This window comes from Sminthopsis crassicaudata, chromosome 4, assembly GCF_048593235.1.
Source record: "Sminthopsis crassicaudata isolate SCR6 chromosome 4, ASM4859323v1, whole genome shotgun sequence".
NCBI lineage: Eukaryota > Metazoa > Chordata > Mammalia > Dasyuromorphia > Dasyuridae > Sminthopsis > Sminthopsis crassicaudata.
In genome coordinates this window covers 256,220,246-256,241,373 of record NC_133620.1, presented here as the reverse complement: position 1 = coordinate 256,241,373, position 21,128 = coordinate 256,220,246, and the positions used below count along the sequence as shown (strand labels likewise).

Sequence of the window (21,128 nt, the reverse complement as noted above, 5' to 3'; positions counted from 1 at the left end):
AGAAAATGTTATAATTATAAAAATTAATAAAAAAAAAAAAAAAAAAGAAAAAAAGTTTTTTTTTTTTTAAAGGATATTTGCCTTTTATATTAAAGTTAAATTATAAGTAAAGTTTTGCATGGCTATATTCTAAAGAAAAAGATTAAGGAATTTAAAAAGATCTTAAAGTTGGGGTAGTATATGATGGATAGCCCAGTAATTAGTTTTTTTTTTCTTTTCAAATAAAATATTCCAGTTCATTAAGTTAAAGATGAGAAACTTTCTCACAAGCATGTTAAGGAAGTAATACTTTTCAAGTCTGCAACCCTTGGAGATTTATTGTATGGTACTTAATTTTGATCTATATAACCACATTAATTAACTATAAAGCAATAAGATATTTTAAAATATTTAAACTTTTAAAATAGCATATTAGTCATTTATCTACTCTAATAAATATTTATAAAGCAGCTACTATGTGCCAGACACTGTGTTAGGCAGCACATGAGCATAAAGGATGAAAAAATACTTATTCTCGAAGAACTTTTATCTTAGCATAATAGTGTCCATATACTTTCTAATATAGTTAATATTTCAAGACTATGAATTTTAGCTTCTTATGAGAAAAACTGAATATCTAATGAGAATGATAGAGACCAGTCTTACAGTTTTTAGAAATGGAAAGTAATAAAGTAAACAGATCCCCTTGATGAATTGCCACAAACAAATGATAAGATGGTTCTTTTAATAGATGATTTATATCATGCAGTGAAAATTCATTATATTTTGAGAAAGAATGGCCTTTTGCCCTTTTTTAATAATGATGTACCATTTTAATATCTTGTATGTGCAATTTTTCTAAAACATCATTTTCTTTTCCTTAATTGCTCAACCCCCAAACATTCCTTCCAAAATATGTCCATTAAAGTGATTTTCTCTTTATTTTTTGAGTTGTGGGAAGTAATTTAGTCATGTATTGAAGTGCTGTAAAATATTACTCTATATGACACTATTTAAATTTACATATTTCTAGTCAATTTAGCTTGTAGTACTTTAACAAGATAGCATGCATACAATTTGAAAAATATGCAGCTATTTTAGACAGTACTTTAGATTCATACATTGCTTTTGTAGAATGAAGAGAATGTGACATTTGGTGTGCTTAAAATGCAACAAACTTGTAATTACTTGGTGGTTTGACAAAATCATAGAATACATAGAATATTTGAGGTTATCAATTACAGGTTTTACATTGCAAGTAAAAGAAAAAAAGGGCCTAAAGCACTTTTAAAGTATAGAGTATCACATATATTGCTTCTTTTCAATACACATTTATCTCCTTCATTTATATATTCAGCTATTTTTCCTCATTTATTAAGGCCCTGCTATATGCATAGCACCATGCCAGATACTAGCCTAGATACAAGGTAATGAGGGTGCAGTTGTTGCCCTCAAGGTGCATGAAATCTTGACCAGATTATAGTGGGTATAGTGATTTAAAAAATATGCTGGCCAGGGCAGCTAGTTGGTGTAGTTGATAGAGCAACAGCCTTAAGTCAGGAAAACCTACGTTCAAATCTGACCTCAGTCACTTAATACTTCCTGGTTATGTGACCCTGGACAAGTCACTTAACCCCAATTGCCTCAGCAAAAAAATGCTGGTCTAGAGTAAATGAAAAATATAAATTAACATAATGTGGGGTAATGATAATATTAAAAAAAATGTATATAGACTCTCTAAGGAAGAAAATCATACTTCCAATTTATTTAATAAGTTTAAACTGAAGATATTCAAGATACTATAGTAATATACATCTAATAAACTCTATCCTCTTAAAATAATAAAAAATGGTATATCTACTTCTCTGTTTTCATATATTTTCCTAGTAGAATGTAAGATTCTTGAGAACAGAACTTTTTTTTTTTTTTTTGCATTTTGCCTTTGATTCCAAAATCCCTTGCTCTGTGCTCTGTATATAGGAGTTTTGTTTTTGTTTGTTTGTTTTTGTTTTTCTTGTTTTTTTTAATAAATGTGTGTTGGATTGAACTGGAATGTATTCTAAATAATACTTTGAGGACCTAAAAATGTCCCTTCATGTCTAGGTGAGTAAATTATACCAAATAATAACATTTTAATTGGTTACATTTTACAATGAATAATACTTTGAGTTTTTAAATATTATTTAATCATCTTCTTTTAGGGGAATTTAGTAACTGTCACATTTTGAATAATAGCCTTTTTGCTTAAAAGGGATCACATAGTATTTACAGACATACCACACATATTCAACTACAGAAATAATTTTTCATCTACAAATACTTTCTTAACAATAACATGTGTATTTAGATTTCCTTCAAATTATACTCTGATGTAAGCTCCAAAATAATTGTTGTTCCTATTTTACAAATGGAAAAACAAGGGATCAAAGAGCTAAAATTACTTGTCTAAGTCAGGATTCAATCCCAGGTTTTTTGAGTGAAGCTCTAGGCATTTACCACAAGTTTCATAACTGGAGGAAAACAAAAACAAAGGCAGAATTCTTACAGAATCTTATTTGGTTACATGTTTGTTTGTTTTTAATTATGTAGTCTAAACCTTAGGTTTAGAATGATGAATAAGAATGAATCAGCAATAGATGTTCAATTTCCTGTTTTTAATAATGACTGCTACAAACCCCTTTAAATATGGTTTCTTTTTTTTTAATCATTTTTAGAGAGGGAAGGGGAAAGAGAAAAAGGGGAAAGAGAGAAGCAAGATGAAGTGAAAGAAGGAAGGAGAAGAGACAAAAAAAGAAAGGGAGGATTGAAAAGACTGAAAAGAGAAAAAGAGAGAGAGATAGGAGGAAAGGCCTCAGTGTTTAGACATCTGTGTTTAAAGATCATCTCTGTTAAATTTGCAATCCTGGGCAAATCACTTAACTTCTCAATACCCCAGGCAATTTTTTAGGAGAACTAAATTGTGGATGTGCATAGGCAGAGGGAGTTTTTACTATGGGGCAGATGTTCTAAACTAGAGAGATCACAAGTGCTACAGTTGAATATATATTATTTCTCCTCTCCCCCTTCTTTTTCCCCTTGAGAAGTTAGTTAAATGAATTGCCTAGGATCACACAGCCAATATGTGTCAAAAGCACTTTGGACAGAGGTATATTCCAGATTTTGAGTATGGTTATTTCTCAACTATGCCAAAATGTCTCTCTTACGTATGCATACATATGCATATTGTGAGTGTCCATATATGAGTATGACTAGTATATTAGTATTATGTTCAATGACATTCATTATTTCATTTAGGGTTCAATCCTGAGGTTAATGTATAGGGGAAAGAAAACTTAGGAGGACTTCATTGGTCCACAGATAATTGGTCTTTCCATTCTATCTCTGATAATGTTTTTAGATAAGTTATAAGAAGTCATAGGCTATGAGAATTTAGGCTTATCTGTCTGTTAACCCTTGGGGGATTGATCTGGATCAGACCAAGTTCTAAAAAGCCTAAGTCAGAAGTGGAATTTCTTGCTGGAAAGAAAACATATAATCATCTTTAATCTGAATTTTTTGCCCTTTCCCAGAAGATCCTTCAGTCATCTTTGTCTTTTGTTGCCCATGTATCCTGAGGTCTATTTTCTGATTCTGTTGCCTTGGGGATAGGCAGGAACTAAAAGCAAGACTCTTCTTTTCTCTAAATTACTTTCTTTCATGAAGTCTAGTTCCACACCTAAGGAATGATTAGAAGACTAGCATTTGAAAGTAATAGGTGGGGCAAGCCCTCCACTGGATCAAGTAAATCAATGTTTTCTGATATGATATTGTTTTTAAAGCTTCATCATCTCCCCCAAAATAGATTTGTGAAAATGAGTCCATTAATGTTTAAGAATAGCATTAAATCACATTTTTAGCTTTCATGTTTCTCTTAGGGAAATACTTAATTTTTTTTTTTTTTTTTTTCCTAATGCATGATGAATACCTTCTTTGACTTTGGAGCTCTTTTTTTTTTTTTTTTTTTTTTTTTTTTTTTTCCCCTGTACTAAGGCAGAGGTGTCTTTTTGGAAACTCATGAATAAAATGGTATTTTAACAAGCTAGAAGAGTGGGGGGAAAAAGTATCATGTAAAACAGCAAATGATATTTTCTTTTTTCTTTTCAGTCTATAAACAATTTGAGAAAGGAAAGGAGGGCATAAAATGTTTTTCTGAGGTTTTTTTTTTTTTTAATTTTTATTTTCTTAGCACCTTCCTTAGTAAAAAACAAATTAAAAAAAAAAAAACAAAACCAACTTGGGTTGTCTTCAGTAAAAGTATAACTATTGAAATGGTTTAAATTATTGTTGAAAATGGAGATAGCTTTTAATTGAAGCTCTATCTATACTAAGCTTGGAGCTAAGAGAAAAATATGAAAGGATCAATCTAGTCACTCTATTTTAAACAACTATTATAATTTCTTTATCATAGAATCCCAGATCTTGAACTGAAAGGGACCTAAGAGACTCAAATTGTTCACTTCTCTGATTTTATGGAAGAAGAAACTGAAGTCCAGAAAAGTTAAGTGACTTACCCAATGTCACACAGTAGATAAACCTTGGGGTCAGAATTTGAACTCAGGGCCTCTGATTCCAGAGCCAATTCTCCTTATATTGAATCATACCAGAAGTTTTTTTTTTTTTTTTTTTCCAGTCTTGCACATCAATCATTGGCCTTTTATCAGCAAAATGAAAATTAGTGTAACTCATAGAACAACATGAATCAGATATTAAAAACCATTGGATTTAAGATGTGCAGAACATTGGTCTCAATAAATATTAAACTTAGTTTGCAACAAATAGAAAAGATCACTAACTTTATTTATTTTTTTTATTAATTTTATAATTATAACATACTGACTTTAAAGGATATATGAAACAGCTGTTTATTTGGCAGCAATCTCAACTTTGTCAGAATTGTAGCAGGCAGGCTATAATGTACACATTTCCTGCCATATCCAGCTGTGACTTTCTGTTGCTGAGGAAGGCATATTTTAAGTAGAAGGGAAGGGGGGAAGCTTACCTGAACACTTCCTAACACATCACATCTGCTGCTCATTTATGTGACCTTTGCTTGTAGAAACCTGGAATAGTAAGACAGAATAAAAGTAAATGTAACCCAACAGTATTTGACCAAAGCCAATGCTACCAAAATTCACTTTCAGATGACAGGACACGCTTCATAAAGCTATTAGCATGCAACTCCAGCTGCAAGAGATTTTCTTTCACACACTGAACAGCAATATGTCTATGCTTTATTCGCATCAAAAAAGTAAACCAATCACATTGACAAAAAGCCACTGTAAACAAAAAAACTGTATTTTAAAAGATTAACAGTTTTGGCATTTATCCCTACCATCAAGTCTTTCACATTTTTTTTTTCTCCATCAAAATTTAGGTTATATATTTGATGTTAGCAAGAGTTGCATTACTATTATTGCTAATTTTAGTTCTGTTTATTACCTTGAGGGTTATATATTGTAAAATAATTTTGATGCCTCTAGTTAATGTTAATTAGTTGTTTTAATAGCCTATAAACCTATTTGTTATATTTTTGTAGGTTTACTTTTTTAACTATCAGTAACTTAATAACTGAGAATATTTAACATTACTGTTGCATACTCAAAATTACAGAGTTACTATTAGTGTTACCTGTTTAACGTTTAGTCATCCTTTGAGTCCTGCGACATATTTCCTTAATAATCATCAGCCATCAAGTCTGATAGTCTCAAAAGAAATATCAGCCCTCTAAACTGCCTTCAAGGGCGGTGATATTTAGCACTGAAAATTACAAATAAAGTTTTTGAGGTTGAATAGCAACAACTGGCCAGTGACACTGATGATTTGTTTGTCAAAACAAATTATTAGAAACTACGCAAATGCCGTCAACACACTCCTCAGAGTGAAAACAAGAACGTGAATCTATGCGATGCTTACATGTTGAATGGGATATTTAATGTGCGGGGAAACTCAAAGGTTGAAGAACTAGGCATTTAGACAGTGGTAAGTGGTAATCTTACCTCTTTATACTCCATTACATTCTCACGTGAGACATGCTAATACAAACAAGTCAATCAGAGTTTGTGTTTAGCAAGATAAAGCTTAGAGGATAGTTTAAAATCCATTTATTATTCTAAATCCAGTTTTTCCATTAACATGTTATACATTAGTGTTTACTAACCATGATTCATGTAACAGTTTAGTTTGTTAACTTTTAAATTATTTAACAACCAGAAGTTATTAATACAATTTTTTTAAAGGCTTACACAAAATTCTTAAAACAGACTTGGGTTCATTTTTGTAATTTTAAATAGAAAACATTTTAGGCATCTCTTGAAGAAGAAATAAAGCAGGCATTTAAAGCTAGAAAACAAGTAATTCCAAATTTAGTTTGTTACAAAAGGTTTCAGCTTTATTGACAAATTATGGCAAACATATTTGACAAAATTGTGGTTTCCTATTTAGAGAAGCTTACACATGGAACTTTATGTGGTTTTTTCTTTTTTAACAAATACAGGTTAAAACACTGAACAAATTCAGTTAGCTACATACATACAGTAGCTGCTTGTTTTCAACCCCATTAAAACAGCATTTAAAATTAAATTTACAAACTGAATATCGAACATCTTTATCTAACTAACATATATTAAAAGACAGGTTAAAACAGCTTATCTACATCTTGATTATCATCTAGTTCAAAAATCATATTACAATCTTTTAGCAACCCTAAACAAAGCTCAACCTCAGCTAGTTGGTAAAAACTCAATATCTGATAACAGCTTCATGCTTTTTCTTTTAATAAAAAATAAAATAAAATAAAATACACACAACAATGAAAAACAACCAAGAATATATCATCCTACTGAATGGTTTATAGACAATGCTTGCCAAAGTCTTTTAAGTCCGTGTTATAAAAGAATACTAATGTCAATGTCACACCAACAGTATAGGAAGAAATACACAAGAAGTACAGGGGGTAATCATGAGCAGTAATCCCTAGGATAGAAAAGAAATGGACTATTACTTGTCTTGTTGCTGTTTATGTGGAGACCACAGGCTATTAATTGTCTTTGAGGTGAGGTCACAGATGAGGAAGACCTTCAATATCTACCATAGGGGTGTTCCCTGTATCCCCCTCTGGCTGCCCTTGGAGGTGGTGCCTTTAGGCTGGAACGGGTTGGGGCCCATTCTTCTTGTGCTATAGATAAAAGAAAGACAGTAAAATACATGTAATATTTTTCACTTTCAAATGGAATAGTAGACACAATTCCTGGTGAAGAGGGGAAAAAAATTAAATTAGCACTCTGAAAGGCTTAAACTGATCTTTACCAGTGAGCAGTAGGACGATAGAACATTTTCCAGAGAAAATATTTTTCTTGTTCAAAATGTATTTCTTTTTCAAATACAAGAACAGAAGGAGCTACTTAGAAAGAAAATATTTTAAAGGAGGAAGAAGTTACTTGCTGGAAGATTATGCTGTTATTATCAGCATGAGAATTTGCTATACTATCAACTAACTGTATCTGTGTGTATATTGGGAATGGGGCAGATTACTTCATATTTAGATCCTAATTAAGGGTTTTATGTGGACCAAGAACTAAAGAATGCTAGAATTAAAAGAGTGTCAGAGTCTGAAGCCTTAATTAATTTCAAATAATTAAAAAGTTGAGTGATAATCTCACAGACACACACACACACACACACACACACACGCACAGTATGTCTATTCAGAGGTCACCCTGAGGAACTTGCTTTCCAATAAGGAAATACTAGGTTCAAGCCCTACCTTACTGCACAAATATGGTCCAGAAAGAAATTATTTCCATCAACTAGCAGAGAACATAGTTCTATAAATAGGTTCTTTTTATCAAAGTCTATGACATGGTCTTTAATGTAATTTAAGGTCATCTATCTCAGAGACAGTGTGGCTTTCAAAGGGGCCAAGAAATAGTTGATGTGGTGTTTACTGTCTGACAATTCCAGGAAAAGTTCCAGGAGCAGAACTGAGATCTGTATACAACATTTGTTAGATCTGACCAAGGCTTTTGATACTATCAAGCATAAGGGTTTATGGAAATTTGTGTAAAAATTCAGTTACCCAGAGATGTTCACCAATATAGTATGTGAATTTCATGATGCCATGTTCCCCTAGGTCCTGAATAGTGAGCAATGCTCTCAAGCTTTCCCAGTCACCAATGGAGTGAAACAAGGATGTTTTCAGCAATGTTGCCTTTAATATACTTAGATTATTTACTCTATCTATGTATATGTATATGTATGTATGTATGTATCTATCTATCTATCTAATCTATTGATTAACCTGTAAAGCTTAAATTATGTTCATGCATATTTCATCATATAATCCTTCCTTATTTCTTCTGCTTTCTTGTCATTAGATTATGTAAATATATTCAAAGCCATTTTATAAAAATCCTCTAAAAATTATAGGTAAGTAAAAAATCCGATTTAATTCAAGGAAATCACCCTTTTAAGACTATCTCAAGGATTCAGGCAGATGGCAATAAGATCCATTTTAGGGTAGAAGTCATTGGAAACTGATCTTTTGGATCACAGTTTCAGATCTGGAATAAACTTCAGAAATGCACCAAAAATTCAAGAAATATTGGAAAGAAAAATTTGGGAACTGATTTGAGGTCTGAAATGTGTAAAAGGAAAGCATTAAAAGTAACAAAAGTCAAAACAAATGTGCATTTTATTAAATTGTTAAGTTCTTTAAGGCCTATAGCTTATTTTATCTTGGTGTATTTTGTATGCTACATAGTAGCTTGTTCAAAGTAGATGTTTAACAATTTTTGGCTGAATTGAACTAAAATTTATTTTATTTATCACACTATGGTCTGATGCTCCTTTTTCATGGCTTCATTAAAATAAATTGGAATTAGATATTTTTTATAACGAGTAACTCAAAACGTTATTTTAAATAGTGAAAATTATAACATCATAGCTAATATGTGTATGCAATAAATAATCATTAATTTTTACTTCATTAGAATTTATGATTCATTGATTTGGATTTAAACACATACTTTAAACTGTTCATGTCAAAAATATTTTCTTCTTCCTCTGAAAGTCTCAGAATTTAATTTGTACCCTTACTTTGAATAAATAAGCTGTTTGAATAGTATTAACTTGAGGAAACATTGTTAACCAAGTAAAGGAAATAAATTATAGATATATGCTTTGCCACATGATTATATGATTATAAGCAAATAGCGCTGATTTTAAAGGCTTTGTCTTTTAAGTTTAAAATGTTTTGTTTGTAAGGTTTCCTGAGTTTATGATGGACAGAATCAGCTACACCCAGAGAAAGAACACTGGGAATTGTGTGTAAACTGTTTGCACTATTGTCTTTCTACCCAGGTTATTTTTACCTTCTGAATACAATTCTTACCGTGCAACAAGAAACTCGGTTTTACACACATATATTTTATCTAAGATATACTGTAACACATGTAACACGTATGGGATTGCCTGTCATCTAGGGAAGGGGGTAGAGGGAGGGAGGGGAAAATTCGGAAAAGAAGTGAGTACAAGGGATAATACTGTAAAAAAATTACCCATGAATATGCAATGTCAAAAAAACTATAATTATAAAATTTTAAAAAAAAAGGTTTCCTGAGTTTATTTGGATTAATAAAATCTTATTTTCAAAAAGGGAAGCAAAATGATACGGTAGAAATGTTCCTGGGATAGAAGAACCAAATTCTAGTTTTGGATAGGCAATTTTCTATCTGTGTGACCTTGGGCAAACTAATTTTCACTCCTTGCAGCTCAGTTTCCTTCTTAGAAATATGAGGGTTTACATAGATTATGAAGAATTTTCCTGTTTCTAAAATTCTATAATTTGTATTTATCATTAACTTAGATTGACCCTTCTCCTACTTCTTCTCAATCTGTCAAGTTTTATAGACTCGGGTAATTTCCCTGAATAGCACTACTCTAAACATTGAGAATCATTCTTCTTTTGATAGAGGATTAAATTACCCAGATAACTTTTTTAGTGTATTTTTTTTACTCTGGTGTTCTCAAAAGCTTTTGCATCTCTAAATTCTTCTCTCTCAGCAGAATCAGGCCTATTAAGTTGCAAGCATTTCTCAACTTGTCCTCATTTGTTCTCTGTGACCATGCATTTTGGGAGTGTTGAGAATTTATATAAAAAATCGGAATATATTCTTGAGGCTGCAAAATGCCCTTCTTAGGTTGTTGCTGACATACTTTAAGTATAGAGATTGTTGAGAAAATTCAATAGAGACAAGGACTAGAGGCCAATTTAAGATAAAATTTAAGATAAAAGAGTCTTTAAATTGATTCTTACTGGATTAGTTTCTAAATCATTATCTTTCAGAAAGATAAATTTCAGAGATGTTTTCAGAGGGAGCACTAAATTCTAGGAATGGGTATTATGTTTACATTTTATTAGAAATATAGAACTAGGTATTTACATTTATGTTTTCTTGATTATAATCTTTTTTAAAATAAGGGAAGAAGGAAAGGAACCATTAAGTACCTACTATGTTCTGGCACTATGCTAAGGACTTCACAAGTATTCTCTCACTGATTTTCACAATCATGGAAAGTGTATGCTATTATTATTTTCATTTCTTACAGAAGATGAAACTGAGACCGAAATTAAAGGTATTTGCTCTGGGTTACACAGCTGATAAATGTCTGAGGCCATATTTGATTTCAGCTTTTCTTTGCTTTCAGGCTCAGTATACTATCCACTGAGCTAGTTAGGAGAAGATTGTACCATCAATGATTTAGAGCTGGCAGGGATCTTGGAATTCATGTAGTACAAACCTCTCATTACCTACTGGAGGATAATGAGGTCCAGAGAGGTAAATTGATTTGTCTGTAGTCACACAAGTAAGTTGGGAATCAGATTTGAACTCATCCTCCGATTCTAAATCTAGCACCTTTTCTACTTGTGCTATAGATAATTTGTTCAATTTATGATTTGCAAACTCAGAATCAATACACAGAAGCCACAACTAGCAAGGAAAACTCAGGCTGATTGTTATTATCTCAAACCACAAACATCTAGGTCTGTCAATTACATAGTGCTATTTTAGCACTGTTACTTAAAATTCACATTGGCTCTATACCATTAAGTTTATTTTCTCCAGGATAAGTTTCCTGTATCTATTAGGGGTATCACTTTATGTAAATGTAGGTATTCAAAAGTATGGCTGGAGATTGTTTTGTGGCTACTTATCGTCAAAGAATGTTGAAATGTATAACCCTCATCTATTGCTTTATTTTCTGTACACATTTATCTGAAAGGAGAATATTCAATCCATTTGTCCTTCTTCCAAAAAGTGTTTAATTTTGTTTATACCTTGGGCCAAAATCCTAGTTTTCCATAATATATAACCATTCCTACAGCACTTAATTAATTAACTAATTAACTAACTATTTTTATTCATCAGTGAATTTGAGCTGATTCAATTTAAGGTGTTAATGAGTGATTTGTTGGTACAAAGAAAAGATAGAATTTTTGTATGTCACTAAAATTTTAAAAACATATTCATGGAATGGAATGACAGAAAGACAAATATTTTATGTCTCAAATTATATCCATGTTTATTATGTATTGGTTATTATGTGATAGAGAGGCAACTTGGCATAGTGAATAAAGAGTCAGCTTTAAAGTCAGGGAAAATTGTGTTTAAATCCTACCTCTTACAAATATGAGCTATATGACTGTAAATTCCTAAATCCCTCTGCATTTTAAAAATTCTTTAACACTAGTAATTTTGAAGCAGGAAACAATCTGCTTCTTCACAAGGAGCTTCCTATATTGATGAAGCCCAGCAAAAAAAGGGTAGATGTAAAAGGGAAGAATAATCAGTTGACAGCCCAGGTATAGGAGATACATTGATATACATGCAAAGGTAAGATATCTAGAGGAGTGTTAAATATAAACCTCGTGGGAGATTTGTTAGAGGGCATGAACCAGAACTGTTTACACTGATAGGAAATAGATAAATTGTAATCTCTGTAAAGGAAGTAACCATACTGATGAGATCAAAGATCCATTCAGCTATCAATGTAATTATTATCCATTACTTTTGTTATTTTAAAGTGCTTTGTTTCAAGCAACTGTACAGAAAGAGAAGAAATCTATTTTAAAATTTAATTTTAAAAAATCCACCTTAAAGAGAGAAAAGAAATCCCTACCTCATAAAACACACTTTAGATAGCTGATTGCTCACTCAGTAATGAGAGACTTAAAAAAATAAAGGTCTGGGAAACTGCTAGCCTCAATTTCTTCAAATAGATAAAGGCAGTATTTTATATCTCCACAAAGATTGCCAGTTATAAATTCATTAAAATCAATTATGTTCTTGGGACTTTATTTTAGTTCTTGATGGTGGCTGATATTTTGAACGTTTTCAAATAACAATTTGATTTTTCCTGTAAGAGAAATACTTTTTTAGCTTTCACATTCTCTCTTGTTTCATTTATAAAATGAGAAAAATAATACCAACTGCTTTATAAGGTTGTTGTGAGGATCAATTGAGATAATACAGAGATATGTCACTTTTAAAGCATTATATAAGTGTCAGGGGCTATAAGCTCAAAATGTTGTTGTCTAATATTCTAGGATGGTATCTATGTCTTCTCACATTATGTCCAATACTGACAGTTCAGCTCAGTTTTCACTTTGAAAATCTTTCCCTCATTTATGGTTGTATGCTACTCATCCAGAATGTTATTTCATTTTGTCTTTACTTATTCCAGTATTATACTTCCTTCATGAAGCAACATGTAATGGGTGCAGCTAGGTGGTATAGTGGATAGTGCAACAACCCTGAAATCAGGAGGATCTGAGTTTAACTCTGGCCTCAGACACTTAACACTTCCTAGCTGTGTGACCCAGGGCAAATCACTTAACCCCAATTGCCTCAGCAAAAAACAAAACAAAACAAAAAAACAAAGAAGCAGCAACATGGAAGTCCTTCCTTCTCCCATAAGATTTCCTCCCTTTTTCCAGAATTCATTGATCTCTTAGCTTTGAATTTTTTATATCATTTAGAACTATGTCACATAATGTAGTACTTAATGATTCCTTTACTATAAGTTATTCTTTTATGTGTATTAGTCTTGTTGCTGCAATTAAACTTTTTATATGTTTTCAATATCTCCCACATGACCTGACACAAGGTCAATTTTGCTGACTAATTGATCTAGGTATTTTTTACATTTAATTTCTTTAGTTAATTTTCAAATAGCATTATATGCCTTTAGAATTTTCATATCCTGATGAAACTAAGAACTAGAGAACTTAAGGACAAGGCAAAAGAGAATAAAGGCCAATTTTAGGTAATGGTAGAAGTTGTATTAGAAATTTCTGAGAATGGCTAGAGAAGAAGTAGACTATATTATCACAACCATCATCCCATATAGGGAGACAAAATTTGAGAGATATACACTTAAAACCTTTGCAAATGATATAAGATATAGAAAAAGTACATAAGGCCTTGTTCAAAATAGTCACAGAATACTAGGATCAGGGAGCATCTATTAATGAAAATTGTGCTAGGTAAAAGTTATTGCAAAGAAATCATTCTAAGATGCCAATTTCTTAATAGTGTACAAATTGTAGCAAACAAATTTAGCAGTTTTGAGCCCCAAAATGGCTAATTTTCATAGGTTAGGTCAATATATGAACAAATCAATTTGCTTTTCTATACTTCAGTTTCTTTATTTCTAAAATGACAGGACTTGTTATTAATCTCAAAGTTCTCTTTTTGCTCTAAAGCTAATGATGATTTAAGAAGAATTGAGTCTTTGCCTCTTGTCAGTACTTTAGTTGCATACCATGAACACTTTTCTTTTCCTGTGACTTATATTAGCTAGGGCCAGATGGCTCTGTTTTTCTCTTCGTTGCTTCAGGTCCTTCTAGAATCATGGATCAAATATGTTTTCACATGACCTATCTGGTTCTTTTTTACCTTTAATGAATGAACACTTAAATGCTTAACAATAGAGTATATGAGTATTAGGTGTTTTATATATATATGTGTGTGTGTGTGTGTGTGTGTGTGTGTGTGTGTGTGTGTATGTACTTTCTTCCAATAAAGTTAAGATGGGAAGGGCTGTTTTAGTAAGCTGTTGAGTAACTATCATCATCACTTTTATTTAGTTAGGAATGTTTGGGGAGGTGCAGAGAAATATAATGTACTAGAATTAGGCTATAAAAACCAAATAAGGAACTTTCTCTTTTGTTACAAAACCACAAAGAAATAACTCTTCCAAATTTCTAACACTGTCCCATAAAATTCAGAAAATTTAGCTGTTGGTAAAAATACATGGAAATATTTTCTAAGCTCTAGAAGTAATTATCTGTATATTTTTGAGGAAGAAGCTAAGCCATGTGAACACATTCAATAAGTACTTAGTTAAATTTAGATAGTTGATGATCCACAACCTGTAAAGTTCTCTTATTCCTTGAAATTAAATAATAAAAATGAAAACAGCAATACTTATAGAATTATAACACTTTTTATGATTTCCAATGTGCTTTATATAAGAATGTTAATATTTATGAATATATATATATGCATATATATATGTATGTATATTCCTTTGTTTCTTATAATGTTTTTGTAAGCTGTTGTTATTATACTTGTTTTGTAAGGATATTTTGTTATGCCACAGTTCTCTTTTATTGTCCTGACTCAGTTTCCCTAATTATCCTGACCTAGTCCTGCCTCAGTTTTCCTGATTCTCAGTTCTGCAAAATTTCCCTTCCCTCTTTGTCAGAAAACTTGATAGAATAGCAGAATGCCTTTCTCTATCACAGACTATTAGAATATCAGATACTGTCTTATCAGGTAGCTCCCCCAGATTATATCATCCCCTCTCCAGAGGCTCACCCCACCCTGTCAGAATCCTGTTCCTGCTCTTAGTACCCTGACTCCACCCCTGCCTTAGTCTACCCTCTGCATCTGAGCCACGTGTATATATGTCATTGAGAACTCTGATTGTTGGCTGGATTCTTGGAGTCTCATTCAGCCCTGGGACCAAACATGGATCCATTGGTCCCAGTATATCTCTTCATTTAATAAATTATTAAATAGTCTCTAATCTCTGTCTTGCTCAGTTTCTTCAGCATTACAGTTAATGAGACAGAGGCTAAAAGAAGTTAAATAACTTCCCCAGCTTTTAAATACATGAAAAAGGATTTTAAACTCATCTTCCTGATTCCAGCTCTATTGCTATATCCTACTCTGCTACTTAGAGAACTTTATTGTAAAAAAAAAAAAAAAAAAAAGAAATCAATCTTTGATATTATTGTCAGAGTTAGAATCAAGCATAAATAGACCTTAGATCTTATCAGTATGTGAAATTTTATGTCCTTATGAACTAAAGGGTCCCTCCCTTATTTTATTTCATCTTTACCATGGGAATTTACCTGACCATGTCCTATTTGTATACTTAATCTCTCTAAACCTTAAATTTTACTCTATGCAAACCTCATTGTTTATGGACATTATTAATAAATGATTTCTCTTTTAGACTATATAATGGGTGAATAAATCTATGCCTGTGTAATAAATGAATTGCTAAACTTGAATATGAACAGATCTCTAATATTCCTGCTAACATGCTGGCCAAGAATATAGTTTCTCCTGTGTAAGAGAAGAAAAGAAATTTGCACAAACTTTAAGAGAAAATATAAGGCAAACAAAAAGTCTTCTAACTTTTTAACCATAATTATTGACCCCAGGTCTGGAATTATTTAAGAACCTTATTCAACTGGATTGTAACTTTTATGTGAATCCCTAGTAAACAGAGGAAAGCCTCACTATACTCTACCTGTATTGCCCTCACAATTTGTGATCACTTCTTATACACCTATAATATTTTCTAGGCTGCATACTCAGTATCTGTCTGGCAGAAAGAAAAAAAAAATCACTCAAATTAGTGTAATGGAAACCTTTAATTAATTAATTTTTTTTTTTTTTTTTTTTTTTTGAGGCTGGGGTTAACTGACTTGCCCAGGGTCACACAGCTAGGAAGTGTTAAGTGTCTGAGATCATATTTGAACTTGGGTCCTCCTGAATTCAAGGCTGGTGCTCTATCCACTGCGCCACTAGTTACCCCCTAATTGAAATCTTTATCAAGAACAATCCATTGATGCTGGCAGATTACATGCTGCCATTTTCAGGGTCTATAACTATGATTCTCCCTGTTTTTGGAAATGTGAGCTTGGGTTCATTCAGTAAAAGTTTCTGCTGCTACATTAACATGATTCTTATTATTATGGTGGTCCAATTATTCAAGCCTATTTGGCTATTGGTACTTTAGTTCCCTGTCCTTTGTCATTCAAAACTTTCTTTTGTCCTCCATAGGACTTTCTAATAAGATACTTTCTTCTTCATTCTCTAATATCCTCAGGCATAAATTCTTCTTGCTTTCTCAGGTAACAATTACTATTCTTCTTATAAATAAATCTACTAATGCTAATTCAGAATTTTATGGGAGCCCCTTTGTATTCTTCTTTTACTTATTCAGTCACACAAAAGGCTTTTTGAAGAGAAGACATAGTTAAAATGCTACATATCACTTGCATAATATTTGTCTCAAACAATAGAAAGGCAGATATTAACATTTTTTAAAAGCAAGTGCAATATTTTCTTGATGTTGCAGAACAGTTGCCTAGCTATAAAGTAGAGAACATTTCCTCATTGGAAGTTCCTAATGACTCCCTCTGCTAAAATAGCTTAACAACCAGGTGCAACAGTATAAATCTTACATTTGCTTGACACAATGAAACATTCAGAAATTTCCAAAGGTATATAGCAAGGATATACCCAGCACTTTCCAAATATTTATTAATTTATTAATGTTTCAAAAACTAGATTTGAATCCAGAACTTCCTGATTCAGAGACCAGATCTCTATATACGGCTATGTGATGTCTTAATGGACACATGAGCTAATAATGTACATAATAATTAGTAAATTTTTAAAAAATAAACAAAACAATAAATAAAATATATACATATTATAATAAATAAAATATAAATACATAAAAAAACTTCAATAAGTAAGAAAAGAGAAAAGGCAACTCTGTGCATAGTTGCTCCAGGGAAAGAAATTACAATCCTTCCATGTTTCAAAATACAGTCTTCATGATTTACTATAGATATGAAAAGATTATTGCCTCAGGACCAGACTTTTGATAAACTTACCTATACTTGGATGTGTTGACCTTTAGTCTACTGACATGACTATCTTCTTTGAGAGGCTCTTTATAACATGATAGGAACTCTGAAAACTTGTTCTCATCATCTATCTTCTGGAGTGACATATTAGGAATTTAGTAGAGGATTCTATCTATCTATCTGTCTGTCTGTCTGCTATCTGTCTCTCTATCTACTTATCTGTCTGTCAGATTATAATTCAAATATTTTACAAATATTTATTAAATGTTAACTGAATATTAGATAGTGTGTTAGAAAATGAGGACATAGACAAAAATAAAATAATCCCTGCCTTCCAGAAATTTACATTATATATTTGTAAAAGTATTTACATGAAGTTGGCATAAAATTGGATTTTTCAATTTTTTATTGTATTTATATTTATATTTTTATTATATTTGGATTATATTTAATTTTTCAAAATTATAATAAAAATTTTTTATAAAATATGTCTTTTCTTCTTCAAAAGTATGTTGAGCCCAACTGGCATTTCTGATTGAATGAGAGATGAATGATGGAAAAATAAAAGCTTTTTTTTTTTTTATTTCTCATAATGTCATTCAAAAATAACTTAAAAGTTGAATTCTACTGGTTCACTGATACCTTGCTTTAAAAAAATTATTTATTTATTTTTAATATGCATTGCTTTATGAATCATTGGAAGAGAAAAATCAGGACAAAATGGGAGAGAGGAAAAAAAAACAAAAAAATGAACATAATATGTTGATTTGTATTCAATCTTCATAGTTCTTTTTCTGAATACAGATAGCATTTTCTATTCAAAGTCTATTGGGATCACCTTGGATCACTAAAACACTTAGAAGAACCAAATTTTCATAGTTGATCACCACACATTGTTTCTGTTATTGTGTACAATGCATTCCTGATTCTGCTTGTTTCACTCAGCATCAATTTGTATAAATCTTTCTGGGCCTTTCTAAAATCAGCTTGTTCATCATTTCTTATAGAACAATAATATTCCATTAACTTCATATACTACAATTTGTTCATCCAGTCCCTAATTGATGGGCATCTACTCATTTTCCAATTCTTTGCTTACCACAAAAAGAGCTGCTACAAACATTTCTGAACATGTAGGTCCTTTTCTATCCTTTGTGATTTCCTTGGGATGCAGATTCAGTAATGACACTGCTGGCTCAAAGAGTAAGAACGGTGACATAACCTTTTGGACATAATTCTAAATTGCTCTCTAGAATGGCTGGATGATTTTACAACTCTACCAACAATGCATTAGTGTCCCAGTTTTCCCATACCCTCTCCAACATTTATAATTATCTTTTCCTAACATCTTAATCAATCTTGAGAGGTGTGATATGATGTCAGAATTATTTTAACTTGTATTTCTCCAATCAATAAGGATTTAGAGCAATTTTTATCATATGATTAGAAAACACTTTTATTCATCTGAAAATTGTTCATATCTTTTAACCGTTTATCAATTGGCAAATGACTTGTATTCTTGTAAATTTGTTACAGTTCATTAAATATTTTAGAAATGAGAAATTTATCAGAAACACTAACTGTAAAATTTTTCCCAGCTTTGTATTTCCCTTTTAATTTTGTTTCTCTTGATTTTCATGCAAAATTTTATTAAATTTTTATTTAATATAATAAAAGTTGTCAATTTTGCCTTTCATAATGTTTTCTAGTTCTTTGGTCATACATTCCTCTCTTCTCCAAAGATCTGATAAGTAAATTATCCCTTGCTCTCCTAATTTGTTAATGGTATCATACCTTTATGCCTAAAATCAGCTACCCATTTTTACCTTACTTTAGTATGGATTATGAGATGTAGGTCTATGCTGAGTTTCTGACATATTACTTTCCAGTTTTCCTAGCAATTTTTTTCAAATACTGAGTTCTTATCCCAGAAGATGGAGTTTGGGGGTTTATCAAATACTAGATTACTATAGGCTTTGATTTTTGTGTATTGTTTATTTAATTTATTCCACTGATCCACTATTATATTTCTTAATCAGCACCAAATGACTTTGATTACTGTTGCTTTACAATATAGTTTTAGGTTTTGTACTACTAAGCCACCATCCTTTGTATTCTTTTCATTAATTCTCTTGATATACTTGACCTTTTGTTTTTTCAAATGAATTTTGTTATTATTTTTTCTCATTATGTAAAGTAATATTTTAGCAGTTTGATTAGTATGACTGGATAAGTCATAATGGATAAGCAGAACAATTTAGGCAGAATTGTCATTCTTATTATATTAGCTCAGCCTACCCATGAGCAATTGATGTATTTTTTTCAATTGTTTAGATTAGACTGTGTATGAGAAATGTTTTGTAATTGTACTCATATAGTTCCTGGGTTTGTCTTGGCAGATAGATACCTAAATATTTTATTTTGTCTACAATTATTTTTAAGTGGAATTTCTCTTTATATTTCTTGTTTCTGGGCTTTGTCAGTAATATACAGAAATGCAGATTATTTTTGTGGATTTATTTTCTATCTTGCAACTTAGCTAAAATTGTTAATTTTTTTGAGTAGGTTTTTGGATGATTTTCTAGTATTTTTTAAGTGTATCATCATATCATCTGCAAAGAGTGATAGTTTTATTTACTCATTGCTTATTCTAATTCCTTTAATTTCTTTTTTTTTGAAGCCAACATTTCTAGTACAGCGTAGAATAATAGTGGTGACAATGGGAATCCTTATTTCACCCCTAATCTTATTGTGAATGTATCCAGCTTCTTTCAATTACAAATGCTTGCTATTGGTTTTAGATAGACAATGCTTATTATTTCAAGGACAGTTCCCTTTATCCCTATGATCTCTAGTGTTTTTTTTTTTAACTATTAGAAATGAGTACTGAATTTTGTCAAAAGTTTTTTTTCTCCATCTATTGATAGTATCATATAATTTCTGTTGGTTTTGTTGTTAATATGGTTATTTATGGTAACAGTTTTCCTGACATTGAACCAGCCCTGCATTCCTAGCATAAATTCCATTTGTTCATAGTGTATTATTCTGCTGATAAATTGCTGTAATCTCTTTGCTAATATTTTGTTTAAAATTTTTCTACTATATTCATTTGGGAGATTGGTGTATAATTTTCTGTGTTTTGGCTGTAGGTGTCAATACCATATTTGTGTTCTAGAAAAAAATTGATAGTACTCCTTTGTTACATATTTTTTCCAAATAGTTTACAAAGTATTGGAAATCTATACTGACTCATATCTTGCTTTCTAAAAGAAACACACACACACACACACACACACACACACACACACACACACATACACTCACACACACGCACACAAATTGGAGGAAAAAAACAACAACAACAACAACCCAATAACTTTCTCTCTCTTCATCTCTTTCTTTTTAAAACATACAACATATACTACCTGATTTCCCAGAAGCAATTGTGTCTGTACCTATATTCTGGTGGAAATCATAGGTGAATTTGTCCTTATTAAGTGAAACTCTGCCACCTTCATAAACAAATGAAAATCTCTCCAATGTACATTTCTCTTTTCCATTTAAGATGGTCAATTATTGTGTGAGCTTTCAGCCACTAAGTTGACATGATTATTCATATTGGCTTCATTTCACTCTGTTGCTATCACAGATTCCATCAACATTACACTCTGTTTTTTCTGTCTCTTTCACTCTTTCAAATTGGGAGGGTAATAAGCATGTACTGCAATTGATTTGCAATGAAACGTTTAAATGTCTAGGAATAAAGGCCAAAATTTGCGTTTTCCTTTCTTTATTTCCAGGTAGGAGATTCAAGTTTTTCTATGGACCTGTCATCTAAAAAATCACTTAAGAGTGAATATGTAATCATTTATTCAACTCATCTACTCAATATCTGTTTATAATAAACAATGTATTTGAGACTTTAATATCATGATCC

At 31.4% G+C, this 21,128-nt stretch overlaps 1 protein-coding gene across 4 annotated transcripts in view; it reads right to left on the bottom strand.

Moving 5' to 3' along the window:
• KHDRBS2 (KH RNA binding domain containing, signal transduction associated 2) overlaps nucleotides 1–21,128 on the bottom strand; it is a 977,363-nt gene that overhangs the window by 74,977 nt on the left and 881,258 nt on the right. For 3 of the 4 annotated variants that reach the window (XR_012489268.1, XR_012489266.1, XR_012489267.1), the window contains 2 exons: nucleotides 7,019–7,192; nucleotides 5,018–5,078 (listed from right to left, as the gene is read on the bottom strand). Coding sequence is in view for 1 of the 4 variants with exons in the window: in XM_074310599.1 (XP_074166700.1) it covers nucleotides 7,095–7,192 (98 nt within the window). In the remaining 3 variants the exon portion in view is untranslated. The other variant, XM_074310599.1, reaches the window with a different exon arrangement.